Source organism: Dendrobates tinctorius, unplaced genomic scaffold (genome assembly GCF_039654945.1).
Source record: "Dendrobates tinctorius isolate UK_male_01 unplaced genomic scaffold, ASM3965494v1 ptg000155l, whole genome shotgun sequence".
NCBI lineage: Eukaryota > Metazoa > Chordata > Amphibia > Anura > Dendrobatidae > Dendrobates > Dendrobates tinctorius.
Window position 1 is genome coordinate 14,197,325 of NW_027361822.1, and position 23,046 is coordinate 14,220,370.

The window sequence follows — 23,046 nt, forward strand, 5'->3', positions numbered from 1 at the left end:
AAAGCTGCTCGTGTGCTGTACATTTTTTTTTTTTTTTTTTTACTTCCTTGAAAAGCTGTTCCTCTTCTTCAGTTTCAACGCATCAGCATCAGCTCCTGACTGAGGCTTTGAAAAATAATGACTCAGCAACAGCATTGACTCTCAAACATGTCACAACAATGCGATGGTCCTGCAGAGCTAACGCTACTAAGGCCCTTAAGCATGACTATCAGCAGATTAAAGATGTACTTAAACAGATTGCTGATGACTTTGAGGGAAAAAGCTGTGTGCGGTGTGAAGCAGAAGGACTGTTAAGACAAATGAATCAGCTTGAAATTGGTATTAACACCACCTTCTGGAATTATATCCTGCAAAGAACAGATGCTACTAGTAAAAATCTACAACACGCAAAACTCGATCTAAACACTGCTGTGGCGTCACTGACCAGCTTAAAAAAACTATATCGCATCAAAGCGGGACTCCTTCAAAATTTATGAGAAGCAAGGCGAAGAGCTGTCTGGTTCATCTGAGTATTTTCAGACGATAACTCGACTCAGGCGCCGAAACGTGTGTCTCAATCCATTGGATTATGGCCATACGGAAGAAGTACAACTCAGTCCTGAAAAATACAGAACAAAAATTTTCTTGCCTATCATTGATCAGTTTATCGGTTCTCTTGACCAACGTCTTCAAGCATATAAAGATATATCAAGCAAATTTAGCTTTTTTAGCCATCTGAAAGAACTATCTTCAGACGAACTAAAAGGGAACCTGTCATCCCCCTGGGCGTTTTTAACTAAAAGAGCCACCTTCAGCAGCACTGCGCATGCCCGAGAACTGTTTTCACAGAGCAGGCATTGGCATAGGAGACAGAAGGAGGCGGGGCACAGACGGCAGAGCAGGGGCATGATGGACGGCTATGGGAGGCGGGGCACAGACGGCAGAGCAGGGGCATGATGGACGGCTATGGGAGGCGGGGCATGATGGATGGCTATGGGAGGCGGGGCACAGATGGCAGCACAGGGGCATGATTGACGGCTATGGGAGGCGGGGCCCAAATGGTACAGAGACATGATTGACGGCGGGGAGGCGGCTGCTTCAGGGGGACACACCATACCTATGGGACGCATTACAGGTATGAGGACCTATTTATAAAAGATAATATTTCGGCGTTACTGGGGGTCAGAAACGGAAGAGCCACCTTCACAGAATGCAGCCTTAGTGCTGCTGAAGGTGGCTCTTTTAGTTAAAAATGCCCTGGGGTGGTGACGGGTTCCCTTTAAGGCCACAGCAGAGCAACTTGTCAGGTCTTATTCAGATGACTTGGACATTACATTTATCAATGAACTGTGTCAGTTTATAACATTCGCCAATTTATTCACAGACGAGGAGCCAAAAGATATCAGCACTGAACTGTTCATGTACAAGCTTAGCTTGGAAAAGGGTGTGCGGGACACTTTCCCAAATATTGAGATAGCTCTAAGGATATAGCTAATTTTGGTGGTAACAAACTGCAGTGGTGAGCGCTCCTTCTCAAAACTCAAATTAATTGAAAACCGATTAAGGACTTCTATGAAGCAGGAACGACTTGTAAATTTGGCTATCATGAGCATCGCGTCAGATATACTGCGTGACTTGGACTTTAGTGACATCATTAGTGATTTTGCAGCACGAAAATCAAGAAAAGTGCCTGGATTGTAAAAAATGAATGATTTTACCTGAATTACTCTGCATAAATGATTTTTGTAAATAAACTTGCATTCGTTTCAGTTTAAGTTTTTGCATTACATATTGCAAAACCTTGAAAAATGGGCCCCAGGCCACCCACCTCTTAAATTCGGCCCTGACAGGGACACTACTGTACATGTCTTTTAGGGGCCACTGGGTCAATATTTTGACCAGCAGCGAGGGGCCACCGCAACCAGGACACAGACACGCAGCTGTGCTCGGTACACTTCATACACAAGCGGCCACACTCCGTACACCTCGTACACACACGGCTCCGCTCACCTCGTACACACGCGGCTCCGCTCCGTACACCTCGTACACACACGGCTCCGCTCCGTACAGCTCGTACACACACGGCTCCGCTCCGTACACCTCGCACACACGCGGCTCCGCTCAGTACACCTTGAACACACGCGGCTCTGCTACATCCCCCCTGTAAACCCCTCCTGACCCCACACAGAAACTTCCCCTCATCCAGCACCATGACAACCAGCACAGCAGAGTCCTGCCTACACTGAGGCCCCTGATCATGTGACCCCTGACTCCTCCCCTCCTGTGACCTCATCCCAGGTCCTGTGCGCACAGAGCAGCCATATATGTGGAGTGCGGCTCTGCAGGTGGAGGTAGGTGCTGGAGATTCCCCATTACTGGGCTGCACAGGGGGCAGTAACCTCTCCATTCCCGGAGATAGCCCCCCCTGCAGGTGGAGGTAGGTGCTGGAGATTCCCCAATACTGGGCTGCACAGGGGGCAGTAACCCCTCCATTCCCGGAGATAGCGCCCCCTGCAGGTGGAGGTAGGTGCTGGAGATTCCCCATTACTGGGCTGCACAGGGGGCAGTAACCTCTCCATTCCCGGAGATAGCGCCCCCTGCAGGTGGAGGTAGGTGCTGGAGATTCCCCATTACTGGGCACAGGAGGCAGTAACCCCTCCATTACCGGAGATAGCGCCCCCTGCAGGTGGAGGTAGGTGCTGGAGATTCCCCATTACTGGGCTGCACAGGGGGCAGTAACCCCTACATTCCCGGAGATAGCGCCCCCTGCAGGTGGAGGTAGGTGCTGGAGATTCCCCATTACTGGGCTGCACAGGGGGCAGTAACCCCTCCATTCCCGGAGATAGCGCCCCCTGCCATGTGTATATGGCCAGTAATAGAGCGCTGGCTGGGCTCATGTATACAGGGGAGGGCCCTCTGGTTTGGGGGCAGATGACGCTTTCTCTCTGGGGTGGAGATTACAGGGAATAATGGAAATGTCGGCTTTTCCTCCCTTCCGCTGTACAGTGTTGTCCTTTCCTATGAGTTGTGTTCCCCCTTAAGGCCCCCGTCACACATAGCGATCTCGCTAGCGAGATCGCTGCTGAGTCACAACTTTTGTGACGTAACAGCGATCTCACCAGCGAGATCGCTGTGTGTGACAGTGATCAGCGACCGGCCCCCCTGCTGGTATCGCTGATCGCTCTGGGAAACCTCTGGACTTTTCTTTAGTCGCTGGTCTCCCGCTGGCCAGCACGCATCGCTGCGGGAGACCAGCGATCTGCTGGTAACTAACGTACACATCGGGTATCCAAGGGACGGGCGTTCCTTAGATACCCGATGTGTTCATTAGTTACCAGTGCGCTGATGCAGGGAGCTGGTAACTAACGTACACATCGGGTATCTAAGGGACGCCCGATACCCGATGTGTACGTTAGTTACCAGCTCTCTGCATCAGCGCGCTGGTAACGAACACAGCGACGCCGCGCGCTCGGCGTCGCTGTGCTGATCACTGGTGAAGCTGTCTGTGTGACAGCTCACCAGCGATCACATAGCGATTCACCAGCGATCCTGACACGTTGATATCGTTGTCGGGATCGCTGGTGAGTCGCTATTTGTGACTCCAGCTTTACTCCTGGTGATGAGAACACTAATAAGTTAATGTCTAATTTTCCCACATTGGAGGAATTCTGAGACAAAGAAGGAAAGAGGGTAATACCAAATGCAGGGGATCAACATATAGCAAACCCAATAAAGTGCAACAAACAGAAGGAGAAAAGAAAGTGTGCAATGGAGAAGGGATCAACCATAAAAGTCAATTTCAGGCTAGTTTCCCACTAGCGTATTTCCCATGCAGCGCACGGCGCCACTAAGCCCCACCCCCTGCCGGCTCCCTGCCCGCCCCATCCGGTCATCGCCGACTACTATCGCACACGGCCGCATGCGATCTGCGCACCCTATCTTTAGCATAGGGTGCGCAGACCGTGCGCTGGCCGTGCGCTAGTAGGATTTTAGCGTGCGCTGCGCACTTTTGAAGGTGCGCCGAGCGTGCCAAAATGGAGCATGGTACGTTCAGCGCACACGGGAGCACCTTAAAAAGTGCGCAGCACACGCTAAAATCCTACTAGCGCACGGCCAGCGCACGGTTTGTGCACCCTATGCTAAAGATAGGGTGCGCAGATCGCATGCGGCCATGTGTGATAGTAGGCGGCGATGACCGGATGGGGCGGGCAGGGAGCCGGCAGGGGGTGGGGCTTAGCGGCGCCGTATGGAGAATATGCTAGTGTGAAACTAGCCTTACACCAGAGCCAAAAATATACGTTAAAAGCCAAATGGCTAGTTCAAATGATATTAGAAAAATCCCTTGTTACAGCATACATGTCACAACCCTGCTGTCAGGGGACCAGGGGCCCCTTCCCTGTCACTAACACTAGGGGATGCCCTAGCTCGCCCTATTCCCTGGGATACTTCTGAAGGTGAAGATGCCGGGGCCTCCACCTTTGCCTTATCTCCTGAATCAGCACTCCGTCTGTTCTCTTCCCCCACCCACGGAAAAGGGGGTGCTACTGTGCACCGTAATACTCCAACCCGAGAACAAGGCAACACAAACAAGGGTAAACTGAAAATACCAGGCATAGAAATATTCACTCTTATGTAACAGAAAAATGCACTGGGGATTGGAGGATGGAGAAAAACCAGAGTAAGAGAAGGGAAGGGAATTACCATATTTACAAACCCAGGCAACAGTCGCAGATAACTCCAAAACACCTCTCCTCCAAGCCATGCAGCATAAGCTAGCTCTGACGATGTGCTTTAATCGGGACCTAGATTATAAAGGGAATAGGAGTGGCTAACCATGCTCAGCTGAGAGTTCAGACTCCTAGAGCTCCCAATATGTCCTATTAACCCCTGTTGTGCCAAAAGAAATGAACACTATTTAAAAAGAATGTGAAGTGCTACACTGCATTCTTCTGGCTCCTACTGTATCTGTTGCGGTAACCCCGTGGCAAAACGTCAAACCCTGTCTGATAAAGATGATAATTAAATGAATATATAGCATGCTGTGGTAACACTGTCCCCCGAAGAAGCCACGTGGCTTGGTTTTGGTTCAGTGAGACAGGAGGGAGGGACTCCAGTGATTTGTGTTCTGAGGAGGAAAGACTGAACTTGTGTTGCTCCACAGTGGGAAGCTCCCCGCAAATGTATGGACTGTGTACAGCATTTTTGTTTCTTTTGTTGTTTTCCTTCTTGTTGGTTTAAGCTGCTATATAATCAACTAACCAATTATGAGTTGAACTACCACAAAATGTTTTTGTTTTTCCTAATGATGTGGCCGGAGGTTATGGGGAACCGGCCATCTGGATCCTGCAGTATAAACCTCCCCACGTTTCGTGTCTCCTCTAATGTGGATGTGGTTCTGGTGACGGCTCCTGTAATTACAGAGGATGAGGGAATCTCCCAGATTTGCTCTAATTCATTTGGGATCATTGATTTACAATGAAATTATTTGATACAAAGTGAATAAATAGAAAAGACATTATTTTCTCTGGGTCTTAAATATTAATAATTATCCTCACCTCATCTCTCACCTTTCCTGGTGCAGCGGCTCTTGCCCAGTCCTCCATTGGCTCACTACCTCCTGTCTTCTCTTCCATCTTTATTTTCACATTTCAGTGCCTCTGGTGATGATTGCGCCTCACACATGATATTTTGCAGCCTTATCCAACGTGCAGGAGGGCAGACTGGAGAATTTTATACATAAATGTAACAAAAAAAGCTCCCTAAAAAAAACACAGTGCAACACACAATGCCTCAGTATTTGGCCATTCTCCTTCAGTAAAGCATTTCCCACAGGCAGCCATGATTTTTCTATTCCCACAACTTCCAGAGTAGCAGATGTGGAGGGAGAGTGTCAGCAGAGCTCCTTCTTTTCCTTCCCAACAGTTCTACTCTAGACTTAAAGTTTATGAGGTTAGGAAGGCTTAACGCTTGTGGTGATATCATGTCCACAGGCTCTGCATGCAACGGAAATCTGTTCTGGGGAGCGTCTGCTTGTGTTGATGCCTTCATTGACTCATGAGCCAAACCTCACAATTTGAGAATTGGTGATCAACAGTAATTATATGCCGTACATGTTGTCACCTCTGCTATCAGTGGCTGTATTCTTCTTGTCAAGGTGTAATATGTTTTTTTCATGGGATTCTTTATATTTTCCAGCAGCTCACCTTCTTCTGATTCATTTCCTTACAAAATCTGATCTTCTCAGCGGATATCTTCTATGTAAGAGAATTTTACTGATTGATCCCTCAAGTATGGATAGGTACAGAGACAAAATGGCGGAGAGGATATTACACCTCACCCTAGAGATCCTCTTCCAGCTTACTGGAGAGGTGAGAGATTCTGATGACGTCACATTACATCATTCTTATCTATGGGAATAACAGATGGACAGAACTGGAGAGGTGAGGACTCTGGAAATGTCTGTAGTGAGAATTATTAATGTGTCTCTCCATAACCAGGATTACACAGTAGTGAAGAAGACCTCTAGTGAGCACTGTCAGGACCCTGTGTCTGAGGAATGGGGAAGACCCCTGAGCCCAATCACGGGGCCTCCTCCTCACCCCCTGATACATGAGGACATCAATGACCAGAAGATCCTAGAACTCACCTACAAGATGATTGAGCTGCTGACTGGAGAGGTGACACTGCTGGGAATGCTGGGACATTATACCGTAACGCTATGAAGGGATCTGGGGATGATGGTATCATTGTGTGTGTCAGGTTCCTATAAGGTGTCAGGATGTCACCGTCTATTTCTCCATGGAGGAGTGGGAGTATTTAGAAGGACACAAAGATCTGTACAAGGACGTCATGATGGAGGTTCCCCGGCCCCTCACATCTCCAGGTAATAGACAGGACTAAATACACACAGCCTATAATTATCTGTAAGTAAAGAATAAATTCAGACCCTGTATGTTTTTCCTCCAGTTCTATCCAGTGAGAGGACAACACCAGAGAGATGTTCCCGTCTTCTTCTTCCACAGGACTGTAAACAAGAAAATCCCAATGTTCCTCAGGATCATCAGGTAGATGGAGAGAAGGTGTCATGAGATCTCCCCTATGATGTGTAGATGGCTGTGAAGGTCTTGTGTTCACTCTTGTTTTATACTTGTGTAATGAGAACAGTGGAGATGGCAGGATTAGAGCTGATCATAGATGGGACTTCTCCATCTATCTGTGACTTTTACAGTATTTGTTTCAGGGTGAAGATCTGCCCCATATTAATACTACAGAGACATATGTGAGGGGTGATGATCAGTGTAAAGAGGAGATTCCTACAGATAACAGCACAGGTGAGTAGTAACCATTAAAGTCAGGGAAGTCACAGATTTTACTAATAAAAACTAAAATCAAACAAATGAGCTGGAGTATAAGTTGTATGCATGCAACTCATGTGGCCATTTATCAGATAAAACCCAAGATACGAACAAAATGAGCGTGTATCCTTCTGTAAGTAAATAGTAATAGTACATATAAATATCACAAGGTAATTAATAAACTCTTCCCCAATCTACTTTGAGGTGGTCTGACATTAGGTGAGGTTTTAATACTAGACTGTCCCTTTTGGGGTACACCTTGTCGTGCATTTTATGCTTTTTTGATCAAAAACAGTGTATATTCAGTACCGTATGTTATTTTTATGTACTACTACTCTTTACTTACAGAAGGTTATATGCTCATTTAGTTTCTCTTAGGTTTTGTCTAATAAAATTAATGTAATATGAACGGTTTTTAGGAAATATCTTATCATCACACAATTATTAATACTACATGACATCCTGGTGTTTATTATTGGCTGGACTGTCACATGCGCTTCCATCTGCACATTGTTAAAGGGGTTGACCACTAATTTATAAGTCCGTTTCAGGTTAATTAACTGCCATAGAGAGAAGCACTTTACGAATTACTTTGGTTTCCCAAATCCTTCTGTTACCTGAGCTGCTGTACTCTCTGACTTCCTGTGATGTCACATCTGATTGTCCATCACTTCCTGGCTCTGGAATCTGATGTGACATCACAGTCATGTGACCTTCATGCTGTGTGAGTGGGCAGGGCTTTATTCATCAGTGCTCAGTCACTACTTCTGTGCATACAGCTGCAGACACAGCTCCCATTTCTGCACATACAGCTACCTTATAACTGTATGTATACAGCACAGTGTCTGTGTGTGTGTGTGTGTGTGTGTGTATATATATATACTAGCTGAAGAGCCTGGCGCTGCCCGGTCACAGTAACTAACTGTGGTTAGTTATAGCAAATTATAATTTTTACTCTTCGCCACGACAGCACCCACTTGGAGAGAGGGATCCGCCCATAGGAACAGGAAACCTACAGAGATAAAAGAGGGCGGTCCGCCTCTCCTCCTCAGTTGGTTTCCTGTTCCTATCGGAACCACAGGATCTCTACAGAAGACATACCTGGGCCAAGGAACCGCCTGTGCAGTGTCCGTGCGAACGGCAGGGGTTCCGGTCCAGAAACAGCGTCGGGGGAGTGCTGGAATCCGGCTCCCCCCTCGTCTGAGACGGTGGCAGCGAAAAAGAAACACCGGTACCGGGTGGAGCCGACCGGGGGTTTTCTTATATGGATACACGTCACCGGGATCTTGGAGACAACCATCCCGGTCCGTGTGGGAGTGCGGAGCTGAGATAGAGAGGCTATCTCTGACGTTCTGAAACACAGGTGCAGCGAGGACGCAGGTACAGCGCTGGGAAGAGGTAAGGAGGAACTTCCGGGTTACCGGAGGTTCCTCAGCGTACAGCGCATGCGCGGTCTTTCACAGCCGCGCGATACCAGCAGAGGAGCACTCCCCGCCCCCTCCGGGGGAAAAAAAAAAAAAGGGATGTGATTTAATATAGCGGCGCCGGACGGTGTTTCCAGGCCGGGCGCAGGCTAAATGAATGCACCGGAAGCAGGTGCACCTGGGAGGGGGAGGTACCAGGTACTGAAGGGTGGCATAAAAAACCGAGGGGGATAGTGATAGAGCGTGCAGACATGTCTTCCCCAAGACAGGACACGCATCCACAGGCAGGTGATACAGCGGCAGCGGAACAGCGAGGCTCCTCGGATAGGAGCCACAGAACCCCTTCTCAGCCTCCTGAACCGGTACCTACAGCTTCTCTGGGTGAGTGGACGACTCTCTGCCTATCAAGCTGTTAAAGAACCTCTCTCTCTCTCTCGCTCTCCCTCTCTCTCTCTCCTCTGCTATGTCCACCATAGGCTAAAAGGAAGGAAAAATCAAAAAACAAGGAATGTGCCCTCTGTACACGTCCTTTACCGGACTCTTATACAAAGAGGCTGTGCAAAAAATGCATTTCTGAAAATACAAAACAGACTTCAACATCAGCCACAGATATTAGGGCTATAATAAGGGAGGAACTACAAGCCCTAACCCAGTCTAGCGGCATATCTAAGAAATCTAAGGCTAACAAACCAACGGCAGTTAGCTTAGATACAGATGAAGACGAAGCAGTAGTCTCTGACGGCTCCAATACGTCTACATCATCCTCTTCCTCTGATATGGAGGGTCGTTCATGTTTTCCGTTAGAGAACATGGACAACTTGGTGAAATCTGTAAGAAACACCATGGGTTGCATAGACACTAAGGAGCCGCAAACGACCCAAGAGATTAAGTTTGCGGGATTGACAGATAGGAGGAAGAGGGTTTTTCCCGTTATACCGGCAATAAAGGCCTTAGTCAAAAAGGAATGGGAGAAGCAGGATCAGAGAGGTTATATTCCCTCGGCTTCAAAAAGAAGGTATCCCTTTAGCGACGAGGAATTGTTAACGTGGTCTAAGGCAGTGATTTTCAACCTTTTTTGAGCCGCGGCACACTTTTTATACGTAAAAAATCCCGGGGCACACCACCAACCAAAATGGCACAAAATGACACTAAAACAGTACAATTCAATACAATTCAAGCAGGACATGACTGCTGAAGACCGGCAAAATATCATTTATTATTCCACACATACAGCTCTCACGGAGTTCACTCTTGGGGGTTTTAAATCAGCTTCTTATCACCACAAGAGCTGCTTTTTAAGCCCTCAAGAGTGAAATATGCCTGGCAGAGGTCCTTTCAATAAATTATTTATTTTAAAAAAGTTAAATAAAAAAGGATAACCCCCTCATATATACAATCCCATGTAACCTCATACATACAGTCCCATGTATTCCCATATATATATATACAGTCCCATGTAAAGTCATACATACAGTCCCACGTATATGAGCCACATAATTATCAGCATATACCATATATATATATATATAGTATATGAGCTGGCGCTTGTACTCCAGCCTCATGGCCATAGTATTTCTCATTGTACCCCTTTATATTGCAGTATATGAGCCACATAATTATCCCTTTCTTTTAGTAATATGCCCCATCATTATCCCCTTCTTTTAGTAATATGCCCCATCATTATCACCTTCTTGTAGTAATATGCCCCATCATAATCCCCTTCATGTAGAAATTGCCCATTCCACTACCTCCATCATTTCCTTCTCCCCACCACCCCATTATTGCCCTTTCGACAACCCCATCATTGCCCTCACCCCACCACCGCCTTCTTATCACCCCCATCACCGCCTTCTCCATTGCCCTCTCCCCATCACCGCCTTCTCCATGACTCCCATCATTGCTTCTCATCACATCCATCAACTCACCTACACACGCACACAAACACACACCTCTCACCTAGACACACATACACACACACACACACACACCCCCCCCCCCCCTCACCTCTCCTCACCGGCAGCTTCCTCTCACTGGCACAGCAGCCGCGGGGCTGAATGATGATGTCATCCAGCCGCGCCGCTGACTGCTGTGTCAGGGAGGAAGCGACACAGGAACACGGGACTGCTGCCTCTCCGACCCGCCGCCCTGCTTGCCTCCACATGGCTAATTTGCATCGCATGTAAATTAGCCATGCGGACACGCGGCACACCCGACCATGTGTCGCGGCACACTAGTGTGCCGCGGAACACTGGTTGAAAACCACTGGTCTAAGGTCCCGAAGGTCGACGCGGCAGTTGCCTCAGCCTCAAAGCAGTCGGCCTTACCAGTAGAAGACGCAGGGATTCTAAAAGACCCACTGGACCGGAAAGCGGAGGCCTCACTAAAGAGAGCATGGGAGGCAGCCACGGGCACGTTTAAGCCGGCAATAGCCAGTACGTGCACAGCTCGCTCTATGCTGGTCTGGATTGATCAGCTAGACCAACAAGTGGAACAAAAAGTCTCCAGAGACAAGCTCCGAGCAGCCATACCACTGATTCGTGGCGCGGCGGCATACATAGCAGACGCATCAGCCGATTCACTACGCATGGCAGCCAGAACAGCAGGCTTGCTTAATAACGCCAGACGAAGCCTATGGCTTAAAAGCTGGAGAAGTGACACCCAATCCAAGGCAAAGCTCTGTGCCATACCTTGTGAGGGTGAGTTTTTGTTTGGAAAAGCGTTGGACGAAATCCTTGCTAAAGCAAAAGAAAGGAAAAAAGGGTTCCCTAACCCCTCTCTCCCATTTTATAGGAGAGCGTTCAGAAGACGACCATTTGGTAGGGGAAGAACAGCAGAAAATCAGAACCGCTGGGCCACGAAAGAAGGGAAAGGAAAAGGTGCTATGTTTAGGGGATCCTCCTTCCGCAGAGATCGGACCTAAAGAACCAGTCCCTCCAGTAGGAGGGAGACTAAAAATTTTCCTTCAGGAATGGGAGAAAATCACGACCAGCCCTTGGGTCCTGGGCATTATTAGAGAAGGACTAAAATTAAAGTTCCATCATGTGCCCCGTAACTCAGTCATTGTAACATCCCTTAACTCCCCAGTCCAACAGCGGGCCTTAGAGACTGAAATTTTCAGTCTTCTGGACAAAAAAGTCTTGGTCCAGGTGCCAAAAGGACAGGAAGGGAGAGGATTTTACTCCCTTCTCTTTCTGATACCTAAACCCGATGGCTCCTTCAGGACGATAATTAACCTGAAGAAACTGAATACTTTTATAACAAATCATAAATTTAAGATGGAGTCTATTAGATCCGCAATTAAGCTCCTTTTTCCCAATTGTATGATGGCAGGCCTGGATCTGAAAGATGCCTATTATCATCTTCCCATCCATTACAGATTTCAGAAATACCTCAGAGTGGCGGTCTTCCTCGAGGGCACCATAAAACACCTTCAGTTCACAGCCATGCCATTCGGCCTTTCCATCGCTCCAAGAGTCTTTACAAAGGTGATGCTGGAAGTGATGGCTTTCTTACGCCAAAAGGACACGCTGATAGTACCCTATTTGGATGATTTTTTGATAATAGGTAACTCAACTAAACAATGTAATGAACGAGTGGCTGATGCAATCTTATCCCTACAGGCTCTTGGTTGGGTAATAAATTTCAAGAAATCCAGAATCGAACCACAATCAGTTCAGTCCTTCCTGGGTCTTCAGCTAGACTCCATAAGCCAAAAATGTCTGCTACCACAGGTAAAGATTACAACAATTAAAACGAAGGTCAGATTAGCGATAAACGAACCACACATGTCGTTAAGGGATGCAATGTCCCTCCTGGGGTCCCTTACTTCCTGCATCCCGGCGGTTCGGTGGGCCCAATTCCATACAAGAGATTTACAGCATCAAATCCTCTTGGAGGAGATTCAGGACCAGGGGAATTTAAGTAAAAAAATCACTTTATCTCAGATAGTCCTAACCTCCCTAACATGGTGGCTAGACGAGAATAACTTATCGGGAGGAGTACCATGGGTAGTAACACCCTCCCGTATAATTACTACTGACGCCAGCCCCACAGGATGGGGAGCACACATGGGAAGCACCTTCACCCAAGGCTTATGGGATATAAGGGAAGAGCACGATTCATCAAACTTGAAAGAGTTAAAAGCAGTGGGTCATGCATTATATCATTTTCTCCCACAGTTACAAGGAGAGAACGTGAGAATCCTGTCAGACAACACCACAGTGGTCGCATATCTGAACAGGCAAGGCGGGACTCGATCAGTCGCATTAATGTCTTCCGCAAGGAAGATCTTGTCCTTAGCAGAAAAGCATTTTTCATCTCTCTCAGCCCTCCACATAAGAGGAGAAGACAATGCGGAAGCGGATTTTCTAAGCCGCCACACACTGCGGCAAGGAGAGTGGTGCCTGAGCCGGCAAATATTCACAAACATCGTGTCACTATGGGGCCTTCCCCAGATAGATCTCTTCGCCACCAGGAAAAACAAACAAGTGCGAAAATTCGCCTCTCTGAATGTAACAGACAGCCCAGAAATCCTGGATGCCCTCCAGGCCCCATGGCGGTTCAAACTGGCATATGCCTTTCCCCCAATCATACTACTACCGCAGGTGATCAGGAAGATCAGGGCAGAGAAGGCATGAATAATCTTAATAGCACCATTCTGGCCCAGAAGACCGTGGTTTTCATGCCTGCGGGCGATGTCAGTGACCGACCCTTGGGTGCTTCCTTCAACCCCCAGGCTACTCTCGCAGGGGCCATTCTTCCATCCTCATGTGGACAATCTCCACTTGACGGCTTGGAACTTGAAAGGGAAATGTTGAGGGCAAGAGGTTTTTCGGAAGGGCTAGTCAACACTCTCCTACAAAGTCGGAAATTATCTACAACAAAAATTTACACCAGGGTGTGGAGAAAATTCCTAGAGTTTCACACAGCCCCTGATTCCAGAGAAATTCCAATAACAGCAATCCTAGAATTTCTACAAAAGGGAAAAAATTTAGGACTATCTGTTAACACTCTAAAAGTCCAGGTGTCGGCTCTAGGGGCCCTCTATAGTTATAATGTGGCAGGGAATAAATGGATTACCAGATTTATCTCGGCCTGTGAGCGGAGCGAACCGGTACACATACCTAGGGTCCCCCCTTGGGACTTGAATTTGGTGCTGGAGGCCCTTACACGTGCTCCGTTTGAACCATTAGACTCAATATCCCTTAAACACCTATCTCTCAAAACAGTACTGCTAGTTGCACTAACCTCAGCCAGAAGGGTTAGCGACATACAAGCACTATCGATAGAACCCCCTTTCCTATTAACATTCCAGGATCAGCTAATATTAAAACCAGACCCCTCATACTTACCAAAGGTAGCAGGGAAGTTCCATAGATCACAAGAAATCCACCGCCCCTCATTTTTTAGTAACCCTTCTACTCCAGAGGAAGAGAAATTTCATACGCTAGATGTTAGAAGAGCAGTATTACAATACATCGAGAGATCTAGCAGCTGGAGGAAGAGTAGGGCTCTATTTATTTCCTTCCAGGGCCAAAAGAAGGGATATGAGGTCACAAGGGGTACCCTGTCACGATGGATCAGAGATGCGATCAGCCTGGCATACTCCGCAAGCAATGAAGATCCCCCGGAAGGTATCAAGGCACACTCCACCAGAGCAATGACTTCTTCTTGGGCAGAGAGGGGAGATGTCGCAATCGATTCTATATGTAAGGCTGCTACTTGGTCAACACCCTCTACCTTTTATAATCACTATAGACTGGAGTTATCATGCTCATCCGACCTAACCTTTGGTAGAGCGGTCCTCGGCACGATGGTCCCTCCCAGGTGAAGGTCTCTGAAAGTCTCTCCAAGTGGGTGCTGTCGTGGCGAAGAGTAAAAAGCCGGATTACTTACCGGTAATGCTCTTTTAATGAGTCCACGACAGCACCCGTTCACTAACCCTCCCTAGAAGTTAACAATAAATATATATATATATATATATATATACACCATCTTAGGTATAGAAATACAATGAGCATATAGAATAATATAATGGCCTAATAATTGGCGGTCCTCCGGGTACTCTGAAATCCAACTGAGGAGGAGAGGCGGACCGCCCTCTTTTATCTCTGTAGGTTTCCTGTTCCTATGGGCGGATCCCTCTCTCCAAGTGGGTGCTGTCGTGGACTCATTAAAAGAGCATTACCGGTAAGTAATCCGGCTTATCCTCCATCCCATAGTCCCGTGCCCATATACCCATCATACATATCCTCCATCCCATAGTCCAGTGCCCATATACCCATCATACATATCCACGATCCCATTGGCCCTTGCCCATATACCCATCATACATATCCTCCATCCCATAGTCGAGTGCCCATATACCCAACACACATCCTCCATCCCATGCCCATATACCCATCATACATATTCGCCATCCCATAGTCGAGTGCCCATATAGCCATCACACATCCTTCATTTCATAGTCCCATGCCCATATACCCATCATACATATCCTCCATCCCATAGTCCCGTGCCCATATACCCATCATACATATTCTCCATCCCATAGTCCCATGCCCATATAACCATCACACATCCTCCATCCCATAGTCCCGTGCCCATATACCCGTCATACAGTCATGGCCAAAAGTATTGACACCCCTGCAATTCTGTCAGATAATATTCAGTTTCTTCCTGAAAATGATTGCAAACACAAATTCTTTGGTATTATTATCTTCATTTAATTTGTCTTAAATGAAAAAAACACAAAAGAGAATGAAGCAAAAAGCAAAACATTGATCATTTCACACAAAACTCCAGAAATGGGCCGGACAAAAGTATTGGCACCCTCAGCCTCATACTTGGTTGCACAACCTTTAGCCAAAATAACTGCGACCAACCGCTTCCGGTAACCATCAAGGAGTTTCTTACAATGCTCTGCTGGAATTTTAGACCATTCTTCTTTGGCAAACTACTCCAGGTCCCTGATATTTGAAGGGTGCCTTCTCCAAACTGCCATTTTTAGATCTCTCCACAGGTGTTCTATGGGATTCAGGTCTGGACTCATTGCTGGCCACCTTAGAAGTCTCCAGTGCTTTCTCTCAAACCATTTTCTAGTGCTTTTTGAAGTGTGTTTTGGGTTATTGTCCTGCTGGAAGACCCATGACCTCTGAGGTAGACCGAGCTTTCTCACACTGGGCCCTACATTATGCTGCAAAATTTGTTGGTAGTCTTCAGACTTCATAATGCCATGCACACGGTCAAGCAGTCCAGTGCCAGAGGCAGCAAAGCAACCCCAAAACATCAGGGAACCTCCGCCATGTTTGACTGTAGGGACCGTGTACTTTTCTTTGAATGCCTCTTTTTTCTCCTGTAAACTCTATGTTGATGCTTTTGCCCTAAAAGCTCTACTTTTGTCTCATCTGACCAGAGAACATTCTTCCAAAATGTTTTAGGCTTTTTCAGGTAAGTTTTGGCAAACTCCAGCCTGGCTTTTTTATGTCTCGGGGTAAGAAGTGGAGTCTTCCTGGGTCTCCTACCATACAGTCCCTTTTCATTCAGATGCCGACGGATAGTACGGGTTGACACTGTTTTACCCTCGGACTGCAGGGCAGCTTGAACTTGTTTGGATGTTAGTCGAGGTTCTTTATCCAACATCCGCACAATCTTGCCTTGAAATCTCTTATCAATTTTTCTTTTCTGTCCACATCTAGGGAGGTTAGCCACAGTGCCATGGGCTTTAAACTTCTTGATGACACTGCGCACGGTAGACACAGGAACATTCAGATCTTTGGAGATGGACTTGTAGCCTTGAGATTGCTCATGCTTCCTCACAATTTGGTTTCTCAAGTCCTCAGACAGTTCTTTGGTCTTCTTTCTTTTCTCCGTGCTCAATGTGGTACACACAAGGACACAGGACAGAGGTTGAGTCAACTTTAATCCATGTCAACTGGCTGCAAGTGTGATTTAGTTATTGCCAACACCTGTTAGGTGCCACAGGTAAGTTATAGGTGCTGTTAATTACACAAATTAGAGAAACATCACATTATTTTTCGAACAGTGCCAATAGTTTTGTCCACCCTCTTTTTTATGTTTGGTGTGGAATTATATCCAATTTGGCTTTAGGACAATTCTTTTTGTGTTTTTTCATTTAAGACAAATTAAATGAAGATAATAATACCAAAGAATTTGTGTTTGCAATCATTTTCAGGAAGAAACTGAGTATTATCTGACAGAATTGCAGGGGTGTCAATACTTTTGGCCATGACTGTACATATCCTCCATCCCATAGTCCAGTGCCCATATACCCATCACACATCCTCCATCCCATAGTCAACCATTATGACATCATAATGAGCGGCGGGGCTTGCAACCTATGATGACATCAGCGTCGCCATGGCAACCATTATGACATCATAATGAGGGGCGGGGCTTGATACACACACTTTTTCCCCATTATGTAGATAGGGGCAAAATTGTTTGGTGAATTGGAACGCACGGGGTTAAAATTTTGCCTCACAACTTAGCTGTCAGGATCCCGCTAGCGTGCAGCCTCCGCTGAGCAGGGACTCACCCGCACTGTAGGGGGGCCCGGGGTCAGGTACAGCTGGAAAGTACAGATACACAGGACCTGTGGACGCTGAAGTTTAGCAAGCAGTGAAGGACCTACGGTCATATGACTGCAAGGGGGCGGGGATTAGCATCCTGCTTTCAGAGATGGCAGGACACTATACAGAAATACTCAGAGTCGTGCAACACGGAGGTCATACACAGAGATAGCAGTAAAGTACCAGGGATGAGACAGTACGGATAGTCGGGGCCAAGCAGAAGTCAAAACCAAACAGACATAGAAGGTACCAAGCAGAATCCAACAAGCAATATCCAGAGAACAGACCGAGTCGTACACAGAGTATCAAGCAACCAGAACACAGCACAAACACACTCAGGGGTCACCACACAATGCCAAGGGCGAAAGTATAACTGACGGGGGATGGGAGCTTCCTGGGGCAATAAGAAGCTTTCCCAGAACCAATGAGAGGCCACCATAATAAGTCCCAGGTGTGCAAGTAAGAGTCTGCACTGAGATCAAATCATTAACCCCATAAGTGCCGGTCCACCAGCACTGGTATCATGACAGTATCCCCCTCTCAATGGGGGGCCTCTGGACCCCCAGGCTTGCCCGGGTACCTAGCATGGAAAGCCCGAACCAGGCGATCCACATGCATCAACCGGGCTGGCACCCAGGACGTGTCCTCCGGCCCATACGCCTTCCAATGAACTAGGTACTGTACTGACCGCCGTACCAACCTGGAATCTACGATGTGACCAATCTCATATTCCATTACTCTCGGGATGGTATGCAGACGAATAGGACAGAGATATCCCTAATTTTTTGCAGAAAGCATGCCAAAACTTAGCCATAAACTGCACACCACGATCGGACACCACATTCAGGGGTACCCCATGCAAGCGGACCACATGCTGCACAAACAATCTGGATAAGATCTCAGCAGAAGGTAATGCGGACAGGGGTATAAAACGAGCCTGCTTTGAAAATCTGTCCACCACTACCCATACCACTGTATTACCCCTGGAAGAGGGAAGATAATAAAATAAAATCCATGGACAGGTGGGTCCATGGTCTTTTGGGAACTGCCAAGGGCATCAGCTTTTATGAGAGCTTTTAGAACAAGCGCAGACCCCACAACCAAAAATGAATTTCTTTATATCAGAACCAAGGGTAGGCCACCAGAAGATCCTAACCACAGCCAGTCGCGTGGCTGATATACCAGGGTGAGCACACAGCTTGGATTTGTGAAACTCTTGCAAGAGTTTAAGGCGAAGTTGCTCTGGGACAGACAACTTGCCCCCTGGCTTGGCCGCAGGAGCCAGCGACTGGGCCCCCTCAATTTCCCGTTCCAATTCAGACGAGATCCCTGCTACTACCACCCCAGGGTGCAGAATGGAGGACGGTGGCTCAGGGGCAGACACAGGATGAAAACTACGAGATAAGGCGTCAGCCTTGACATTCTTTGACCCTGGACTGAATGTAATAGTAAACTGGAAGCGAGGAAAAAAAAAAGCGACCAACTGGCCTGTCTGGGCGTTAGTCTTTTAGCAGACTCAATGTATGACAAATTTTTGTGATCTGTGTTCACAGTAACCGGGTGACTGGCCCCCTCCAAAAAGTGCCTCCACTCCTCAAACGCCAACTTGACTGCAAGCAGCTCTCTATTGCCTACATCATAATTTCTTTCAGCAGCAGAGAACTTCCTGGAAAAGAGAGCACATGGCCTGAGGTTGGTAAGAGTGGCAGGCCCTTGGGACAACACTGCCCCCACCCCCACCTCGGAGGCATCCACCTCCACCACAAATGGTTTGGACGGATCTGGCTGTACCAACACAGGAGCAGACATAAAACATTTTTTTCAGAGTCGCAAAGGCCTCTTTTGCGAGCGAGGACCAATTTCTCACATCCGCACCTTTGCATGTTAGATCCGTGAGAGGTTTGACCACCTGCGAAAACCCCCGGATAAATTTGCGGTAATAATTGGTGAACCCCAAGAAGTGCTGAAGACCCTTAAGATCTCGGGGTTGCACCCAATCCGCAATGACCTGCACCTTCTTGGGGTCCATGCGAAAACCCTCACAGGATACAATTAATCCCAAAAAAGACAATTCTTGAACACAAAATACACATTTCTCCAATTTGGCATACAGATGATTTTCTCTGTCTTTGGAGAACAGTTCGTACATGTTCCAGATGAGCATGCCTGTCGGAGGAGTATATCAAAATATCATTTAAGTAGATAGCGACAAAACGACCAAAATGGATCCGAGAATACCACATTGATGAAATTCTGAAATATGGCGGGGGCATTGGTAAGACCAAACGGCATGACTAAATTTTCAAGCAGTCCCTCGGACGTGAGGAACGCAGTTTTCCCTTCACCCATGACAGCACCACCTTAGAGGGATCCGCCCCGCCAGGACAGGAACCTACTGAGACATAAGGGGCGGTACCTCTCCCCCGCTTCAGTTGGGTTCCTGTCCTGGAAGGAATCCCACTGTGGCGGTGCCTGTCATGGGCGAAGAAAAAGATAAGACCCAGGCCCGTCCCGGCGCGGGAAGAACAGGTAGCTTACCTGTAGCGCCGGCCGTCGGGTCCTGGAAGCGCAGTCCCCGGGGTCCCTGGGGCTCCGGGTTCGTGCGGGCGTGGATGGGATTCCGGTGGCTCCGGGAAGCCCCCACCGCGCCGCCCTCCCCTCGCGCACGCCGCATCTCGATCCCCGTGGTAGGGGAGAGACGCTGGCGTCTTCCGGCCGCTGACGTCAGCGGCGCTTGGAATGCTGGGTGCGCCGGCTGACGTCAGCAGAAGGCGACGGTGTAATGGCGCTGGGTGCGACGCCGGCCGGCTTCTGAAGCGCTGAGCCGGCGGTCGCAGGGGGGAGGGGAGGAAGACGCTCACCAGGCGGAGGCATGCAATTTAAAAGGAGGAAGACAGCTGTAGATCGGCGGTGCAAAATGGAGTCCGAGCAGGAACGTTCAGCGTCCCTGCCTCCCTCACAGCCCTCTGGCAGGAAGCATGGAAGCCATTCAAGCAGCAGTCGCCCCAGCCGCAGGTCGGGGCACTCCTCAAGGTCCAAAGAGCGCGGGTCAGGTGCTCCGATGCAGCCTCCAAGTCCGGTACCCTTGATTACGGGTGGTGAGTGATCTTCGTGAATGTTAACAGTATATTAATAGGGGTTTTCTATTGTATGCTTCACCCTGTAGGAAAGGCCCAGAAAAGCGGGAAGCAAGAAGAAGAATAGGGATTGTGCTATATGTAAATCTCCCCTAGCAAGAGACTGGCAAAAAGATCTCTGTGCTTCGTGCATTCAGCGGACTATGGCGGAGGAAGCGCCTAGTTTCGCAGCCAATCTAATATCTGCCCTCAGGTCAGAAATGGAAGGCTCAATTAAGTCCTTATTGAAAAAAGGGAAAAAAAGCAGGAAGGATTTCCCTAGTTCCCCCTCAGATTCCGCGTCAGTATCATCTCAGGCGGAAAAATCATCCTCCTCAGACTCCTCAGATAGTGACACAGGGGGTAAGCCATGTTTCCCTGTAGAAGATACAGATGCCCTCCTAAAGGCCATTAGAACCACAATGGGCCTACAGGAAGAAAGGGCGGCTAAAACCCTAGAGGACGTCATGTTTGGGGGGCTTCAGGAGAGGAAAAAACGAACCTTTCCAGTAAACGCGAAAATCCAGGCGCTTATTGAGAAGGAGTGGAAAAAGCCTGAAAAATCGGGGGCCCTTCCATCCGCCTCTAAGAGACGATACCCCTTTGAATACAAGGATACGGAGGTATGGGACAAAGTCCCAAAAATAGATGCAGCGGTGTCCAGATCTTCCAAAAGGTCGGCCCTGCCCTTGGAAGATGCAGGGGTTCTTAGAGACCCGCTGGACAAAAAAGCGGACTCATATTTGAGGCACGCATGGGAAGCGACAGCAGGAGGTCTAAAGCCGGCGATAGCGGGCACCTGCACGGCACGCTCCCTCATGATCTGGCTGCAGCAGTTAGAAGAGAAGCTGGCGTCAAGGGTCCCAAGAGAGAAGATCTTATCAGACATGTATCTCTTGCACGGGGCAGCGGCTTTTTTGGCAGATACCTCGGCGGACTCTATGCGATTGACAGCCAGAGCAGCGTCACTATCAAATGCTGCTAGACGCGCGTTATGGCTTAAGGGCTGTCCGGGTGACCTTCAGTCCAAGGCCAAATTGTGCTCTCTCCCCTGCGATGGTCGATTCCTGTTCGGCAAGAACTTGGACGATATTCTGGAGAAAGCAGGCGATAAGAAAAAAGGCTTCCCCAGATTCCCTATGGATCAGAGGAGACAGCCCTTTCGGAGGGGGAGATTCAATAGAGGGCGTCCTCCCGCTGACAGGAGAAGATGGGAGGATAAAAGAAAGAAAGAATCAGGGTTTATGTTTGGTGGAGGCACCTCCACCTCAAAAAAGTCGCCACAATGACGCCGGTATTCCAGTAGGAGGGAGATTGGCCCTCTTTTTCCAGGCCTGGGAAAAGATCTCCTCCAATACCTGGATTCTGAGCATCCTAAAAGAAGGCCTGAAAATCCCCTTTATTCGTCAGCCAAAACCCGTGGTCGTCATCACACCTATCAGGAAGATGACCGAAGAACAACTGGCCTTAGAAACAGAAATCCTGAGCCTGATAGACAAGCGGGTACTGTCCGAGGTGCCACGCTTACAGGAAGGAAAGGGGTTTTATTCACCCCTTTTTCTAATAAAAAAAAACCGGATCAGTCGTTCAGGACAATCATAAATCTCAGACGCCTCAATCTTTGGATAAGGAACCCGACCTTCAAGATGGAATCAGTGACTACGGCAGTGAAGCTGCTACATCAAGATTGCTTCATGGCCGTAGTCGATTTAAAGGATGCGTATTATCACATCCCTATCCATCCAGATTACCAGAAATACCTGAGGGTAGCGCTTTATATTCAGGGCACACTAAGGCACTTTCAGTTCAGGGCTCTTCCGTTTGGCATATCCATAGCCCCGAGGGTCTTCACCAAGGTCATAGCGGAAGTGACAGCCTTTCTCCGGATTCACGATACGGTCATAATACCATACCTGGACGATTTTCTTATAGTGGGCAGTTCAGAGGACCACTGTACAGCACAGTTGACTCAGGTGATCAACACCTTGTAAGAATTAGGGTGGATAGTCAATTTCAAAAAATCAAAATTACAACCCCTAAAGAAACAGACCTTCCTAGGATTTATACTGGACTCAGAAAGGCAAGAGAGTCTGCTCCCAGAGTCCAAGATAGAGAAGGTACAAAATCTGGCCTTGGCGGGCCGAAACCAACCATGTATGACATTAAGAAAAGCAATGTCCCTACTAGGTACCCTAACATCCTGTATTCCGGCGGTCAGGTGGGCTCAGTTTCACACCCGGCAACTCCAGGGGGAGATACTAAGAGCACAAAGATCGCTAAGAGGGCGTTTGGAAGGGAAGCTGGAGCTTTCCTCAAAAACCAGAGACTCTCTCAACTGGTGGTTGAACGGGACAAATCTGACCTTAGGAATACCATGGGACAGACAGGCGACAGATATAATTTTAACAGATGCAAGCTCCTCGGGGTGGGGGGCACACCTAAGGAGCCTCATAGGTCAGGGTTCCTGGACACCTCAAGAAAGGAAGGCATCCTCCAACCTGAGAGAACTGTGGGCAGTGGGCAAGGCCCTAAGCCACTTCATTCCGCTACTCCAGGGTCGAGACGTACGCATCATGTCAGA

At 48.1% G+C, this 23,046-nt stretch overlaps 1 protein-coding gene across 4 annotated transcripts in view; it reads left to right on the forward strand.

The window, feature by feature from the left end:
• The first annotated feature begins 2,271 nt into the window (after window positions 1-2,271).
• LOC141051062 (uncharacterized) overlaps window positions 2,272-23,046 on the forward strand; it is a 92,837-nt gene continuing 72,062 nt past the window's right edge. For 2 of the 4 annotated variants that reach the window (XM_073547898.1, XM_073547897.1), the window contains exons 1-6: window positions 2,346-2,416; window positions 6,175-6,347; window positions 6,477-6,656; window positions 6,739-6,862; window positions 6,946-7,043; window positions 7,220-7,310. In XM_073547898.1, coding sequence (XP_073403999.1) covers window positions 6,270-6,347; window positions 6,477-6,656; window positions 6,739-6,862; window positions 6,946-7,043; window positions 7,220-7,310 — 571 coding nt within the window. In that variant the 5' untranslated portion in view covers window positions 2,346-2,416; window positions 6,175-6,269. The other 2 variants (XM_073547895.1, XM_073547896.1) reach the window with 2 other exon arrangements.